Source organism: Bombus pascuorum, chromosome 14 (genome assembly GCF_905332965.1).
Source record: "Bombus pascuorum chromosome 14, iyBomPasc1.1, whole genome shotgun sequence".
NCBI classification, from domain to species: domain Eukaryota; kingdom Metazoa; phylum Arthropoda; class Insecta; order Hymenoptera; family Apidae; genus Bombus; species Bombus pascuorum.
The window spans coordinates 2345337-2363009 of NC_083501.1; the positions used below are offsets into that span (position 1 = coordinate 2345337).

Sequence of the window (17673 nt, forward strand, 5' to 3'; positions counted from 1 at the left end):
CGAGCTGTCTATTCTATCTGCGTGAATACGTTGTACGAACATCTAATGACGGTATCGATTATAATTATACTTAAATTATTTATTCTAAATAAACCTGACGGTTGCAGCAGCGATCATTCTCGTATTAGATTCATTCCTCATCCGTCACAGAACATTTAGAGGCCAAGAGGAAATAGAAAAATACGAATTTAGATACGCAGTTTCCAAAGAGGTAGCTGGTTGAAGCACATTCTGAAAATCTAACACTTTCCGATATGAAATGTAACAATTTGGTAAATTTATACGCGTTACTTTTTTACCGGCAAAATAATATTCCCGAATCCATTAACGCAACATTTACTTTTTTACCATAATATACGCGCCGTAAAATGTTGGAACAAAAGCAACGTTGTACGAACGTCTACTGACGGTATGGATTATAATTATGCTTAAATTATTTATTCTAAATAAACTTGACATTTGCAGCAGCGATCATTCTCGTATTAGATCCATTGCTCATCCATCACAGAGTATTTAGAGGCCAAGAGGAAATAGAAAAATACGAATTTAGATACGCAGTTTCCAAAGAGGTAGCTGGTTGAAGCACATTCTGAAAATCTAACACTTTTCGATATGAAATGTAACAATTTGGTAAATTTATACGCGTTACTTTTTTACCGGCAAAATGATATTCCCGAATCCATTAACGCAACATTTACTTTTTTACCATAACTTTGCAATAATATACGCGCCGTAAAATGTTGGAACAAAAGCAACGTTCTACTACGTTCATTTGATGTTATTCGTCATTTTTTATCGGGAATAAAAACGCTTTTTACTCGACGTAAAATGTTGTTTCGCCCAATCGGCGAAAATCCATCTAAAATGTTGTATCTCGATTTTTGCATGCAATACAGGAATAACGCGTCTTTTAACGAAATTCGTAAACAAGGGACTGCATTTCACGAGGAAATTTTAATTAAAAATAGTATCGTAATTTCACGACCGAAACGGAAGAAAATCGTTAAAAGCGATTCCTGGAACGCGCAGTTCGTAGAACATTGCGATTACTCGTTCCGATTTATTCCAACTGCGAATAATCCGGATTTGCGATATTCCGCGCGATTCCAGACGATATTCGCGATCATATTTCGCTGTATCGGTACGCGAACGCGTTCCGATTTAAACAGCATCGCAAACATTCATTTCCAAGAGACAGCTAATTCGGTAATGGAGTCGTAAAACAATTAACTTAGCAACGAAACTTTGAAATTCGCCAGGTCTTAACGAACAGTGGCCGGTTTACGCCATCGTATTTTATACGCGGATTACGATTTATTCGACCAACGTTATTTAATCGAACTTCTATTAAAGACGTATTAAAACCACGGCAACGTGGCATATAGTACAGTGCTTGTCCGAAGGATTACAATTTACGATACGAATCTTTACGAATCGAGTTTGCGCGTTAGTAAGATACATCTTCCGCAAGTTGGACGAAACTTATACAGGCGACGGTAGGGTAACTGCAACGAAGACAGACAACAACGAGCCCGAGGAGATAACCCTTGGCCCCGAAGAAATCAGCGGCAAGCGAGTAGTTTTCCAGGTGTCGAAGTATCTGGTGCAAGTAGATCCTCCGTAGCAACCCTCCGCTGTATTCTATATGGTAGCGACACGGGGCTTTCCCTTCTCGGCGATGCTGTGCCTGGTCGCGTAGCAGGAGCTGGTCGAGTTGTCGCCTTAATGCGAGGCCGATCTCGGTGTGCGTCGATGCGTATATACGCACATAGTCGGCCGGAAGACGCGTGCGCTCGGAAACGCACCGTTCCACCCCTGACTCTCGCTAAAAGCATATCTGTGTCGTCTTGCGAGTACATAGGAGAGGTTACAAGCCTTGCCGGGGAGGAGTTGCACGGCTATATAAAACATTTACTAGTTTAGCAACAAAAGGGTATCGAAAGCGAACGCGTTAAAGAAGATGTATGAGTGGAGCGCGGGTGGACTTAAACAGAGAAAAGGGAAAGCCGAAGGTTGCCCCACCGACTCCGTGAATACGAGTATTCGGAGAACGTGGAAGATCGTGCAGTCGTACGTATTTCGTAGGCTCGTTGTTCTCGCGCGGCGTAGGTGGTTCGGCATAGGTCGCATGGTCGACGAGGTATCGATTACCGCGAGATCGATCCAAACGTATCGTTGATCCAGATCGCAACGAGATGGAAAGTTCGTGGCTGGAATCTGACGTCGTGTGGAGCTTTTGAAACCGCCACGCGACTGGGTATCGTCGCGGCGCAGATCGGCAAATCGATCAACGAAGAGGAATTGCGCACGAGCGCAAGTCAAACAAATCTGGCGAGAGATCGTGGCGAATCGAATCTTCTCTACGTTGCGTCGTGCTCGGCGGCTGTCATAAATATTGACCGCGGTTCTCGTATCCTCCGAGGCGTACGCTCGTGAACCGACATCTCCACCCTTGGATTTCGGTCATAAATATTGATCAGGAACAGCGTATGTACTCCTTACGCGTATATCCCGCTCGGTCAATGATATCCCACGGGGACGCGAGCGATGTGTGTTTGCCGTCGATGATTGCGGTTAATTACAACACTGGCCGTCTGTTTGTATGTCAACTCCGTGCTGAACGCGTGCAATCTAACGATCCCCCGTGGGAGGGGTAGGTTCTGCGAGATTGCGAGGAGCTGCTTCTTCGCGCTCAGCTGCCTAGGGACGCACGCTAAGTTACCGCCACCGACGCTTTGTACCAAGTCGTTGTCCGCAATCGACAGTATCTTCTTTTCTGTCCGATGATCGGTGATCGAAGACCCGGTCACGCGGAGGTAGCTGGTTTTCGTTGAAAATTCCGTTTGCCGAAACAGAACGCGTTCGTCTAGAGACAGCTATCCGACCTCATTAATTACGAAAACGTTTTCCCCCGCGCCAAACTCGTCGGAGATTCCATTCCCGAGACAACGTAATTTTCGTTCGCCGTGGCATAACGCGTAAACGAATGGGACCAGCACCCTCTGCGGAACGAATTGTCGAACGTTGCTACCTGGAATCGCGTCGCGTCTCGCAGCATCGAAGAACAACGACCGGGGGAAAAAAAAAGGGAGGAACGATTGGATGACCAACGATGGACCGTCAAAAATCGCAGATGCGCCAATCCATTCATAGCTACGTGTTATTTTATTTCATAGGCTCGCGCCCCTCTAGCCGTCCATGACGTCTATTCGCCGATCTGGCGAGTTACGCGTAAAGCACGACGAAACAGAGAGAAATCGTACGAGAGAAAGGGCTTCACGCCCATTATCGCGTTAGAGGAAGAGAGAGAGAAGCGCAGAAAGCGCAATGTGGACACAGTCAAGGTCCAGTGACCAGCTGATTGATTGTCTCCATGGGGGTTGCTATTTAGGGAGTATCATCACGAGTGGGATGGCAGACGCTCGACTGGAGACACCACCATGAGAGGATGAATTCGACGTGGGATTTCCCCGTCGGGGACACCAGTCGGCCGATTTCCAGTAGCTCAAACCCGTTCTTACCGCATCGTTTACCATCATCATTTTGAATCGTGTGCGTTAATCGATCCCGTAGTGCCTATCGTATAAATCTTACTCGAAGCTTCGATAATTTCTCGTGATAATTCGCAACGTTTGGTTCAACCTTCGATCCTTTGTGCGCCGATTTGAAATTGATAAAAATTTTCCAAGTTCTCGTTTGTACAGAAATCATACGCGATAGGACAAGGATGTTCGAAGTGGCGAAGGCCGCCTTAGGAGAAGCTGAGAAACAGATGCCTGGTTATCGATTGAGCGATTGCTCGAGTAGAGGAAGTGGACCTCTTCGGTGTTTAAATCAGGTCACCGGATATGTACCCGAAGAAGTCTATAATGGAGATGGAGCTACGAGGGACGAGAGGGCGAACGATAGTTTCAGACTGCGAGGGCTGCAAGGTCGAAGGCTGGAGGGGCGAACGCCCCGTTAGAAATTAACGCAAGGGTGACACGGGCTGGCTTTCCCATTGTCCTTTGGCCTACCCCCTTCGAATGGGACGTCTGGTGAAAAAATTCAGATGTGAAATTTTCATTTCCGCTCCGGATCACCGACTCGGAAGAAATACTTCCTGCATAGGGGCTGGCTTCTCCTCCAAATCGCAAGACTTCGCGCTCCAGACGTTCCTTTGTTGCCTGGCTGCCTGCTCGGCGCACCTGATTTCTTCGAGACGACGACTCGTACGATTCGATGACCTTCTTCCCGAAGAAACGCCAACGAATTCGCTCTTCGATCTATCGATCACGTATACGCGATATTTTCGAAACTTACAAACATCGATACAGTCCAATAACGTAGCGCGGTATCGACGAAAATCCGCAAACCCCGATCGGCGATCCTGTTAAGAATTTGTCCTTTGATTCTGTTAACGAGATTGCGATGCCTGTCGTAAAAAATTGGCCACGCAATTTGCAGTCGTTTCGATTCGTAATAAAGGAAACCGTCGAGCCGGAAGAATAGCTCTCGGCGAGCAACGATTCGTGGCACATCGTGGATCATCGGGTAGAACTAGAAACGTAGGAGCGAAAAAATTCAGATGCGAAATTCTGTTCGCCGTCGCACTGACTGATGATCCACCGACTCGGAAGAAATACTTCCTGCACAGGATGAAGACGAGAAGAAGGGTGGACGCCCCCTCTTGTCTTCTCTTTTTTCTTTTTTTTTTTTTAGCTTCCACCACGGTGTTCATAATGGAAACATCGCGTGCGCGAATCGTTCATCGATGATTAAAAGAAAGTTCGTCGATCTTCCTCGTCACGGCTCGCGCTATTTGTAGGAAGAATCGAACGAAAACGTAAATGCGGAGGGTGGATATCGTTTCATACGAAATACGTACGCGATATGGATGAAACGCGTGGAATCGAGAAATCATACGAGAAGTACACTTGTACCAAGAGCACGACGGATAGACAAGGAAGAAGAAATTGTACGCCGTTCGAACGCTACTAGAATTTCCCACATCTCCCCCGGAGTACGTATCTCGGGAACGTCACGACGAGAAATTGACAATTTTCAATGGGAAAAAGGGAGAGCGTGGGAGCAGGAAGAAAAGGGTGGCCCGTCGATTCCACTTTTTCTCCCCCGAAATCGGATCGGTTCTGCTAACCGCGGAGGATACCCTCTCTTCGACGAGCCGGATACAGGATCTATCGTGTAGGATGCAGAAAGTCTAGGAGAAGGACGTGGCCGAAGAGGAAACCCAATCGTTGTTTACCCAGTGCGTCGTTCCCTGCGTAAGCAAAGCATCCATCCATCCATCCATCGGGTCGGGCAAACACATCACCCGTTACAACAGTGGCGTAAAATGTTCGCTCAGTTCCCAAACCGTTTCTCCTTGTATTCTCGTCCACGCTCGAACGAGAACGACTTTTATTTTCGTTAAAACCATCGTCGACTTTGACGCGGTGCTGTGTTTCGCCAGGATTCACGGTCGCGACCACTATAGAATCGCAATGGATGTTGCTTTTTATTCTAATACCAGGACGACTGCTTCGGTCTCGCGCTATCTTCTCGTGTTTCTCTTGCTCCTCCGTAACGAGGTTTGCGTATCTCAAAATATTTCTCGTCGTCCGTTCGTCGTCCAGCCTCCTCCGGCAATCTCTTATCCCGGCATAGACTCGTGAAATGACTGGCTCCTGCCGCGAAATTGGAGAAACAGAGAAGAATCGTTCTTATCTGCCTCTCCCCTTCCCGACCCGGTCTGTCCCATTGAGCAGCGTGTTTCATAGGCTCTGAATGGGAAAAGGAGACAAAAAACGGAGAAATAGAGGAGAAAAGAAAAAAGAAAAGGGAAAAAATAGAGCGAGGCAGGGAAGATAGAAGGAGAGGCGAGACTCGATAGAGGGACAGAGGCAGATCCCGCTGACAGGGGCGCGACTCCTGATTGCTGTCGCATTGTGCATCGCCTTGTCCCGCAACGAGAACGACGCATTGTCGCGTGTACGAGCGTTGAATACGTTTGGCAAGACTCCCGATGACGTGGGAGGAACCGAAACAGAGGGAGACGCGGACGAGCCGCGGGAGAAGAACGTCGTGCGGAGCAGGGGCCAAAAATTAAACCTCTGAGACAATAGGTCAAGCGTCCATAGAAACGGAAACACCAAACACGCCCTTTGCTTTATTTCCTTCGCGGCACACAAACGGAGAGCGGCGGATCAATCGATCTCGCCTCCTGCTCCTGCACGAGACGCGTCGCCAACTTTCATCACGCGTCCTCGAACGTCGTTGTCGTTCAACGCCGAAGCTCGACGAATCGCTATTTCTAGAAAGTGATTTTCCATTTTATCTTTGTTTCCTCTTTCAATCGCGCGCTGTGTAACGTCTTACGCCGAGGCTCCGCTTGGCCAAACATTTTCAGCAGATCCGCGAAACATGGAAAATCGTTTACAAATACATTTAATCGCCGATTAACGAGACACGAGACACGAGGTGTCTTTATTTATCATCTCCAAGTTCTCGCTCGAACATTCTCGGCGAACGCTTCATCGCGTCGAAGATCTGAACGATGTCATCGAGAATAAAATTTCACCGTGCGTCTGTCGCGTTTCGTTTTGGACGCGTCAATCCTGAAACCGCTTCGGGTCGAGTCTCTCGCGAGCGTGCGATCGAAGGATAAAGCGGTCGTTCTTGATAACCGAGGGCAACGAAGCGAAACCTCTTCAAGGAAAGTACCGTCTTCGGCAATCGAATTACCGGCAGGGTCAGTCGGCCCCGCCAAGCCGCGGTAAACTTGTAAAACAATAAAAGCTTCCGGTGACCCAGCGAACCGGTACATTGAGTTAGCCAACTCCAACTTTTCACCGGAAACCGCCGCAAACTCGAACCGTGTAGCAGCCAGGATGTCCAATCCCCGGCTTTTTCCAGCTCTTGTCGACCAAACCGGGAAACTACGAGTCGCGAGACCGATCGTGACGAGTCTTAAAGCGTTAAAATCTAACAAGCCTTTGATACATAGAAGTACGAGTATACGTTGGTCGTGTGTAAATAATGTAGGCGGCGGCGAAAGTAAGCGAAACACGCTGGGAAGAGGTCGGCGCGACCAAAGTGCCGGCTACTTTATTAATATCTTTACGACGAATCGTTTAGATTATTGAAAACGGCAAATAAATTCCGCCGCCGTGTCGAACTTCTTCCAACTTTCCTCTAGTCTCCTTATTTTCCCGAAACTTTGAACGCTCGGCAAATTATGCCACGCGACGCGCTCAAGTTGGAGCTAACGTTTCCTCGCGAACTACATGCACGTGCTTAACTACTATCATAACGGTATTCGTTAAAATGATCGATCTGCCGTTAATCCATCGTGCGGAAAGTCAGTGAGCCGCGAAACCGTTCTGCGCGCGTGAATACGTTCGATTCTCGGCTATTTTTACCACACTCTGTTTAATCTTCGTTCATCCTGAAACACCTAGCGTGTCCCCCCTGGGCCGGTGATTCGGTGAGTCGCTCTTTCCAAGCAGAATATCGAGGAGCCCTGGAGCGCGGACGCGTTTTTCCCCTGTGCATCGGCAGATCGAAATAAAACGGCAGGCATAATGAAAATAACGGCGCGCGCCGTGTCGCTGGACAGCGAAAGAAATAAAGCCGGGGTTGAGAGACGACGAGGTTGAGGGATACGCGAGGGCCACGCGAGGGTCAGAGGGACAGGGAGGGGAAGGGAAGGAGAGGAGAGAGGCGGCGGACGGGGGTGGGCGTTCTCACGATTATACGAGCAACCCTTTGCTGCGTGAACACGCCGCGCTGGTCGTCGCGAGGCGAGGGCATGCGTGCAGGCCTGCTATATCCATTACGCTTATTACAACCCCGACCGCCGCCACTATCCTTTAACCATCCGCTCCCTCGTACCACCGCCCACCCTTTTACGTGGATGAACATCGATCGACACCCGACCTGGAACAGTCCGTCCACCAGGTAACCAAATTGCCCCCATTCTCGGGAATTCTCTCTCTTCGGAAACGAGCTGCCGGTCGCTTCTTCTTCGTACTCGATTTTTCTTCCCACCCGCGTCATTACGCGCCCCGTCACGCCAACGTTTCCCGCGCTCCTCTCGCCTACAGTTAGCATAGCGCGAGCCGATTACGCGCAATGCCACTGTCTCCTCGATCGATCCTCTTTCGACCGATAATCGCTCCTTCCACGGTTGCCTTTCCAGAGACGTTTCCTTCTTCCATCGTTTCGTCTGTCGTTACAGCAGCAGAAGAACCGTAGTCTTTTTACGCAAGTTGATACGGCTCGATCCGTCCAGGCTGGCTTCCAAGCAGAGAGAACGCGAAAAAGCGGGCAGTTCGGTGCCAAATAGACGATCGGTTGCCGTTAACAGCCGCGTTAACGAGAACGGGATAGGTCGATGGGTTTACGATCTCTAAGCGTAATGAAACGAAGTAACCAACGATGGAGCGAGGAACAGTAACAATCTTGCGCTTCTGTCGTCGAAGCAGATTAACGCGTGTACGCTAATCGGTATAATTTTGATAATTGGTGGATTAAGCAACGTACGAAACATCATCGATGATCCCTGTAGTCTGGTTGCTTCTTGCCTGCGAAGAGCGAAGCTTCTTCCTCGACAGCGACGAAAGCAGCGTCGCTGCACGTGGCTGCGTATAGTTGTGCGCGAAACGCGGTTCCACAATTTACAGGGTAAAAGCGACCGAGCGTGATATATCGTACGGTGCCGCTAAGTGGAAGCTGACGCTCTCTTTTTCCCCTGGTCCCTCTTTTTCCCAGAGACAGCGGAGCGTACAAGAGACACAGAGGAGACAGAGACGACGAGGAAAGCGCGAGAACGCGGCGCGACGAGAGGAGGAAAAAGAGGCTGCGGGGAAGTTGTTGGGACGAGCAGCTGTATTAAGTGCGCCTATAGATTACGCTCGGGGAAAAAGTGGAGACCCCGGCACGCTAAAACGCTCCGGAAAAAAGATTACCCTATGCACTCCATACGTCATTCGTGCGCGGCCCGTTTCGGTGCACACGCGTAAGCACCAGTGTCTTCGCGTTGTTTGCCCGTCATGACGTCGCGCCGTTCCTACTTGGCAAGTCGATCAACTTATGAACAAATATATCAAATAAAAATAAGTAACGTTGCGGTAATTTCGGCCATTCGTCCACGGCTCCACTTCGTTTCCTTTTAACGTCGAAATAAGGCCATTTCCGTGGACTTTCTTAACCGAACTTCAACCAAGCGACGACCTCGTATCACGTTTCGACAGGTGGATGAAAAGCAAATGACACACCGTGTTCTAAGGACGCAGCATGTTTTTATTAATGTTCGTTTAGACGGCGAATTTAAAGTCACGCGGCGCCAGTTAGCGTTCCACGAGATTACCAAAAATTGTGGCAAAGCGAGATCGTACTTGACCGATAACGTTAAACTCGCAGGGAGAGTAATCGTAATCTGAACTGAACGGAACGTTATAGAAGAAACGTAAGATTCGCTGTAAAATTGCTGGAAACGTTCGTTAAAAAGAGCGAGACGATCGTTTAGGTAAAAAGGCAGGAACGATTGAAAGATTATTTTAAAGGATACACTCGCGAGGAAATACGTGTCTCTTTAAAAGTTACGGGACAAAATGTTCGTTTAGAGGATTTAGTGGCTGCTAAGGAAGGGAAAAAGCACGAGGTTATTTAAGAACAAACGATAAAGTTTCTTCGTCGAAATTTATTAGTTTACAGTTTCGTTCCTACTTCTAGCGAACCTTACAAAGCGTACGTTCGACCTCTGTTTCTTCGATCGATCAGCGAGTTAATCGCAACACGTCGTGGCGAACGAGGTGAACAGGCATGGAATCGCGAACGATCGATCGTGAAATTTTCGTACAGGCGCGCAGCGTCGGCCAAGTACGCGCTTCCTATTACGCGCGATCTGTTTCTGCTTTCTCTTTTTCAGTTTGTATCGTAACGCCGAGCCATAGTTTTACATAGATTGCTTGCAAGAAAGAGTATTATTACATGGGACGATCGAGCTAAATTACTTCGAAAATATAAACGGTACGCGAGTACTCTGATTACAATAATCTTCCCTTAAACGTTAGTTTTCAGCGATGATAAAATAACGTTCCTTTTACTTTTCTTCTTCTTTCTCCACGATTTTTACCTTTGTTCGATTCGTTCGTTAGAGCGACGGTCGATATCAACGCTCGTCATATCGATCAACAGGAACCAACACGATATTTAAGACTGAAAACGACAAACGTTTCACCAGTTTTGATCGTTTAATCGTCTTATAGATGGGCAAAGTAAGGAATACTTGACACGTTTGTTGTATTGTAAGAATATCGGTGCCGATTTAAAAAGACAAAGAGAAATTAAGAAAAGGGAAGAAATATTTTACAATGTAACTTGATTTCGTACATCGTATCGTCGCTTAAGTGCAACTAAATCGGCGATAATTTTGCAGCGTACCTAAAATGTTTCTTCGTTTTATTGTCGATCGTATACAAGATAAATTCCGTAAGAGAATTTTTCAGTCGCAAATAACGCGTTCGTTCCTTTGTCGAACAAACGGCGACCAAAAAGTGGTCCTATTTCTAGCTATTCGAGCTTGTAAAATTTAGTGCAGGATTATTTATTATACATACGTGGAATTTCGTATAAAACTTTGTCGTTCTATAAAATTCAACCTCTCACGTCCAACATCGCGAAAAGTTCAATTATCTCTTTCTGTAACAACTTACAATAATCTGGCTTTACACGAAACTTGTTTAAACGAATTACAACGTCTTCGGATCTGCCTGTATGACGGAAACGAAGTCAATTTTATCGCAAGTTGAAATGAAACTTGATTGCAGTCGATCGAAAAATCAACGCGATAAATCGTAATAGAGTCGAGGAAAACACGAAGAGAAGAACAAATAGGGGCAACTGTGTGTTTGTGTGTGTCCGCGTGTTTCCACGTTTTCTTTTGTAAATAAGATTTTTCAGTTTAGCCGTTGAGCTAGAAAACTTTTACGGAAAAGTTACGTTATAGCGTTAACCTACGCGATCCTTGCCTTCTTTAATACAGAGTTAAATATTCGCTAAATATATGTATACAGTATATATAATATATATATAATACTTGAATATTAATTGCATTGGCAGGACATTGCACAAGTGCGTTCGCTGCACCCACGAAAACCTGTACCTTTTTATAAGTACTCACTTTCGTCCGTCTCCTTTCGATAATAAATAATCTTACATTGCACTATGATAAATTCATATCGTTGTGAAATAAATATCTATTCGAAGAGCACGTTGCATTTGTAATATCGATAAATATTTTATATCAACCCATTCAGCGTCACAATACGACTGCAATAACATTATTAATAAATAACAAACTCTTGGCTTTCGAGTTTCGTTCCCGTATTTCCGAGAAACAGGATCTCGTGCCATACTTGGAAGATCTTCTACTAATTGCAACTAAATAAATTACAACGTTCATCGATAACTTTTAAGATAAGAGATTCGAGTCACGGATACTTTAGATATTTCGACGTGAATTTTTAGTTGTACGCGTAGTGGAATGGAATGTACATCTTCTGGAATGTAAGACATCGTGTTGTCTTACGAAGTATCAAAGGTTTTCGCATCTTATTTCCTCAAATTTGAATTTCCTCGAAATAATTGTCGTTAGAAATAGAGAATGTACCAGAGAACAAGCGAGGTGTGAACAAAAAAGAAAACGAGATACGATTGGAGCAAGAAACAACGAAAGAAGACGTCAAGTAAAACGTGTAAATAAAGAGAAACAACGATAAACGAAAAAGGAAATTGTGTAGCGCTGAATGCGTTGCTGGTATACTTAAATTAAAATATGCCTTCGATTTCTTATAAATAAACATTTATCATATATAATCAATCTTGATTAAATACGTACATGCGTTTATGCGAGACTCGCGAAAAGTATGATTGCCACTAAATAACGAAGCGAGAGCACACGTTATCCTAAAAATTCTCCGCTAAAGAAACTTTACGAATTTTTCAAACGGATGGATCTCAATTAGCAAAATTGCTATACCGTGATCTGTTTATTGCTTTTTTTTGTTATTCGTTTATTTGTCGTGGCCGAGTTGCAAGAAAACTATCGTGGTAAAAAATCGTAACGAAACTGAGAACCACCACCGCGTATCCTTGTCATATAACTCCTGTGACAATCTTCATCTCGACGAAACGAAGCAGGAAAAAGGATGTGCGCTTTAAAGCACAGAAATTTCTGCATTTTTACGATGTAAAGTGTGTCAAAAGTGCCGATACACGATAACATCTTGGGTTTCTCAAACGTCTTTTTCTTGCCTTTCGAGCCTTTTCCTGCTCTCTCTCTCTCTCTCTCTTTTTTCCTTTTTTTTTTTGTTTTACTTTTTGACGTTAGCTGGATCGGCTACTGCGTTTGGCACATCTTACAGAGTAAAAAGGGCAGAAATTTGTATCGTCTCGGTACGGTTCACGTGGTTTCACATACGCACAGAGATACGTTATTCTAATTCTAACGAGTCGTAGCTCGATCATTGCACGACAGCTAAAAACGTTTAAAAGGCCCGTTCAAAAGACACGTTCATTTGCACGAATTATTGGCACGCGTGAAAACGAGAGAAACAAGTATACGCTACGTACTAAACGTACAAATATAATTACGATCGTAAGGTTATAAAGCCTGCGAATCGCTGACCGGACTAGATTCAAAAACACGCAAGTCCGTTTTAAACTCGTTTCCACCTGATACTTTTTTTTTTTCTTTTTTTTCTTTAGCAGTTTTCAACGGAAATTACGCTGTTTGACTAAAAATGCATGAACGACTGTAATTGGGAACACGGGAACGAAAGCACGCTTTTAATCGTTTTAATGTCCCGTGAAATGTTTCAGTTGAATATCCGTTCGGAAATCGTTCCAACGATGACGCAACGAAAACGAAAAGGTCGACGAGTTTTCTTTCGAAGCGTCGAATATTTCGCGGCAAGTGGAGAGAATTTGCGAAAACATGGCAACGAGTATTTCGCTGGCTTGCACTTCGTTAACGTTGCGAGCGAAACGGACTTGCCGAGTTTTGTATCTTCGACGCAATAGCGAACGATTACACGGTGAAATAGCGAAATCAGAAATAATCAGTTTACTTTCTTAACGGATAATTCTAACTCACGATTGTATAATTAATATCAATTATATTTACCAAATAAAGTGGCAATATCAACGACGATGTCTGAAGCATGAAAATTGTTCGCTTACGTGCGTCCATCACGAAATTGAAAGGGAACCGAAGAGTTTTTGTACAGAAACAAATGAATTTTTCTCGTTATCTCGTTCGTCTAAGCAAAATATTTCCTAATAAAATTTGTATTCGTAACGAGTATCCAAAAAAATACGATATTAACGCAATTTTTTCATCATTTGGTATTTTAAAAACGATTCGCCTCGAGAAACAACAAAAATAAATATCTTAGAGCTAACAACCGAAAAGTTGCGGGAAGAAAGAAAATAATATTTATAAATAAACGCTTATCATTTTTGTCGTGTGATGTGATACGAAGTCACACGGAAAAATATGATTAATAACGCAAACAGAAAAGCTGTGTAAAATATGATTCCATCACGTTGTAAATAATGTCCGTAGGAAAAAAGCCTAAGACTAGAAAGTGTCATTCTTGAACGACTAGAAGAACTGAAATGATCGCAAAAAAGGAAGCAAAGAGTCGATCACGAAAAAGTATGCTACTTCATTTACCGATCTAGAGCTCGGCAAATTACACAGAGAGAAATTATAATTTGTACGCAGGTAGAAAGCACATATTTTCGAACGTTTCGTCGCTATTTACATTTCATTTATCTCTATATAAAATAGGAAGACCGTGGAAGCTGTATATTGAAAGCGCTGCTAAAATAATCGGCAAGCTTTGATAAAGAAAAGTCACGGAAAAGGAATTTCAATGTGATAAAATCGTAGTAATTAAGAAAACAAAGATTCTTCCTTTCATTTTTGAACTTCGTAGCTTGTGCCGCGTATCACGTTGCGAACGTTAGAATTTTATTAAAATAAGCATACGAGGAGAAGAAATTATCACAGACGCGAGCATAAAGTAAAGAAACATGTAGAAGTGATTTCAACGCGTGCAATGCGTCAACGACTTTCGATAACAAGCATATACGCTTATCGTACGAAATTTTGCATTTGTATAAACGTTTCGAGGATTCTACACTACGCGTTGAAGATAAGCGTTTATGACGTCGAGGAGAACTCACGAATCGACGATCGTTAGCAGCATTATTGATTTTCGCAATAGCGATTGAAAGTTGAACGCTCGAATGACGTTTAAAGGAATAAAAAAAAAAGAGATGCATTAGAATGCATTTCTTCGCAATTATTGCTTTCTGCAAAAAAACCCTTCGATTGGTCGGCCGTTAAAAGTGATAGGATCGTGGTAAAAATTTCGCCTCCTAGTCTCTTCGCCAATTCGATTCGAATTTTTACAGTTACCCACCGTGTATGTAATAGCACGTGCATTCGGTATAAATAGGTTGCAATGTCGAGTACCAGCCTCGAGACAGCTTTCCAACGATGGACGTACCTAACAACAATTTTCTTAAAACTGTTCCCCGAACCTTCTTCGAACGGAATAGAAACGATGGTCCTGCGGTTAACTACGTCCACGGAGTTTATCGCGTGTAACGAAGATATTTGAAGAAACTTAAACGAACTAATAGAATCGTAATTGGGACGATTATGGATCAACCGAGTCCTTCAGCAAACGGACCAACGGATTTAGCTTACCATCGTCCGAATTTCTGTACTCCTCCAGCAGCTGTGAAATAGAACATTGATTTGGTTTGTTTGTAATTTTCTCTTTCGCTTATCCAGTCTTCTAACGTTAGCGATTGAAAATATCGTTCTCGTCTTAAGAATTTGTTAAAGGAAAAATATTCGAGGTATCGAGTTGAGTTAAAATTTCATAAAATTTGGATAATTTGGATAATTTGAAAAGAGAGATACCGGTAAAAATCTCTTTGAAGTAAACGAGATTTACCTGATAAGATAATTCGCAAGACAGGATTGCTGTAGCCTCTGGATTTTGATGCGTGGCTGCCAAGAGTGTCGGGAAAATATATGACGTCAATCCTGGAGCACCGTAGAACGGAAATGGAAGAGTACACAGTTGCTGAAGAACGCTTGGTCCTGCTCCAACCGATTGAAGTACCAACTGCAACAGATTTCAAACGTTACGATCGAATTCACAAACGGTTAACTACGAGAATAGCTAAATCGATTCTTCCAAACAGACGGGTCCGCCGTACGATTGGTTTTCCATTGCAAAACACCCACATGAAGCTACTAGCTAACAGGTACGTTCACGGTCGTTACACAGAACGAAGATGATCGGTTACGACGGGCCAAATGCGCCGCGAGATCATTAATTTGCTTAAACATCGTGGGAAACGACACACCTATATAATCCAGGTGTCGGTACGCGGCAAGTTCTTGTTTCAGGAACAAGAGAACGTCGCGACGTACATCTGCGGTTCAACGAGTGTCTTCGAACAGGTTTGTGCACCTGTGAAAAGGTCTCCCGCAGGAAGTACCCACATTACGAATTTTTATTTCCTCACCTACGTCCCTCGTTACACGCGTACCCTCTGGTATGCTCCAACGATTCGCCAAGTGTGCATTTCGATCAGGTGAATGCGTTGATAATCCGTTTTCAAGATCTCACCGTTTTACGACGTTTCAGAGGTGAACCGACGAACGATGGTCAAAGCGATTCGATTGAAAATGTTCGTCGATGATCTTGCCAATTTTTATTACGTGTATTTTTTATTACATATATATCATCGCTTTCGCTGAAACTTGTCAAAAATAAGTTGTCAACGAGTGTATCGCTTTGTAATTTTCTGTTACGTCAAGCGAAGGATACATTGCACCGATAAATTACGCGCTACTCTATGGTAAACCTTTTTCCTCCGCGTACCATTTTGTGCGTTATTTTAAAAGATCATTTTTACGCGGCATAAAACCGCCAACTAGATTTACGACGATCGTGAATCCTACGTATTTTTATCGTATTTAAAAGGCCGTGAGCAAACTGCTTGGATAACAAGTACAGAACGCTTGACTGGAAAATTCACCCTAATACGAAGAAAGAACGTTCGGTCGTTTATACGGTTCGTTAGAAACCTTCGTACGAGTCACAAGACTTCCAATTCCTCTGCTCTTGACGGTGACGCATTTTTACCTGATATCTCGAGGGGGCGACTAAAAATAGAGGGAAAGGAGTCCTCTAAGCAGAACAATTAGGCTGACGATAGGCGAAGGTTGTCGCGTCGAGATGCTCGAGAAGCGCTTTGTACCTACGGGGTCTAATCTTAGCTAGTCGTTCCTTCTCGATATCCTTCAGCATAGATCGAATACTTCGGTGATTTCCGAGAGGCCGATATCTCAAAAACGAGGTTCGATAGTCGCGCAGAAAGGAAGGACGTGGCGACGCGACGTTCTCCAAGGCGCCACATATTTCCACGTGTAGTCTGTTCCGTGACTAGAAATATCTCGATGAATACGAGGGAAAAACGTTCAACCGACAATCTCTATCTAGACATACCTGTTTTTCCTGCTATAGAATTCTCGTTAACCGAGCTACCCTTTGCTTTCGTCAGAGTCCAGTATAATTTACTATCTTAGAGACAACCATCGGATATTTAAAGCAATATCTTTGACCAGATTATTATTTAGAGTAACTCGAAATAGCATAGGTATTAGGAAATATTCGTGGTAACAGTCAAAAGTAGCCTACCTTAAATTCGTAACCGTTCGAATAATTATAGACTCACAAAGCTGTACCGAAGCAGTCTTGAAAGTTAGGTACGCGTGTTTGTCGTTTGCTCACGAACTTGGCAATAAAGTTACTGAAACAGGCAGAAATAAATTGTACCGGCTACAAGAATATTCGGGAGGAATTCAGAGAAGACGATTAGCTGATATGCAGCGACAAAATGACAGCATGTTTTCACGAACACAGAGAAACGTACAAGTTACGACATCGAAGATGCTCGATGAAGTTTGTCTTCCGAAATCTATATTCTGAATCTTGAAACTCGAATTATAAGAAACTGGAACCTGTGAAATCTAGGACGTTGTGATATCTTCTTTTTTCCATTCATACAGGGTGTTCCGTGTTAATGCAGTCTGCAGTGTTTAAGAAGTAGCACGGGAAGACGAAAACAAACACGAGTCTACACGTTGTTTCTAAAAGGAAAATCCGATCAAATATTCAACGAGGAGATGATTTTAAATTCGGGGATAGATCGATCGATCATCAAAAGAAGAAGAGTAGTCTTAACTTAGAAGTCCATTCAAGAAGCATCTCGTTCGAAGTAGTTAGAGAGCGTTCGTAATGTAAACATCTCAACGGGTATTCGTAAAATCTCCGAGCAACTCTTAATCTTACCAAAGGATCCACAAATATCACGCGTACACAATTCTGTCGAGTAACGAATTAAATCTATATTCTTCACGAAACATCGTTCCTCAGGTATCCGCGCCATTCGACGCACGAAGGAGGAGAATATATCGTTTACACGGAACAAGCGGAAACGTCTCGCCACTCTGCCAGTAAATCCCAGTACGGCGATTTATCGATGAAAATATCGATCGGTGACACGCCGAGTATTTATCCGCGATCCACGGCGAGT

The 17673-nt window shown here is 44.2% G+C and overlaps 1 protein-coding gene across 2 annotated transcripts in view; it reads right to left on the reverse strand.

Moving 5' to 3' along the window:
* Positions 1-9662: 9662 nt before the first annotated feature.
* The window catches only part of LOC132914240 (S phase cyclin A-associated protein in the endoplasmic reticulum), a 32228-nt gene continuing 24217 nt past the window's right edge, over positions 9663-17673 (reverse strand). For both annotated transcript variants that reach the window (XM_060973175.1, XM_060973177.1), the window contains exons 14-15: positions 15018-15191; positions 9663-14795 (exon numbers count right to left, since the gene is read on the reverse strand). In XM_060973175.1, coding sequence (XP_060829158.1) covers positions 14715-14795; positions 15018-15191 — 255 coding nt within the window. In that variant the 3' untranslated portion in view covers positions 9663-14714. The remainder of the gene's footprint in view (positions 14796-15017; positions 15192-17673) is intronic.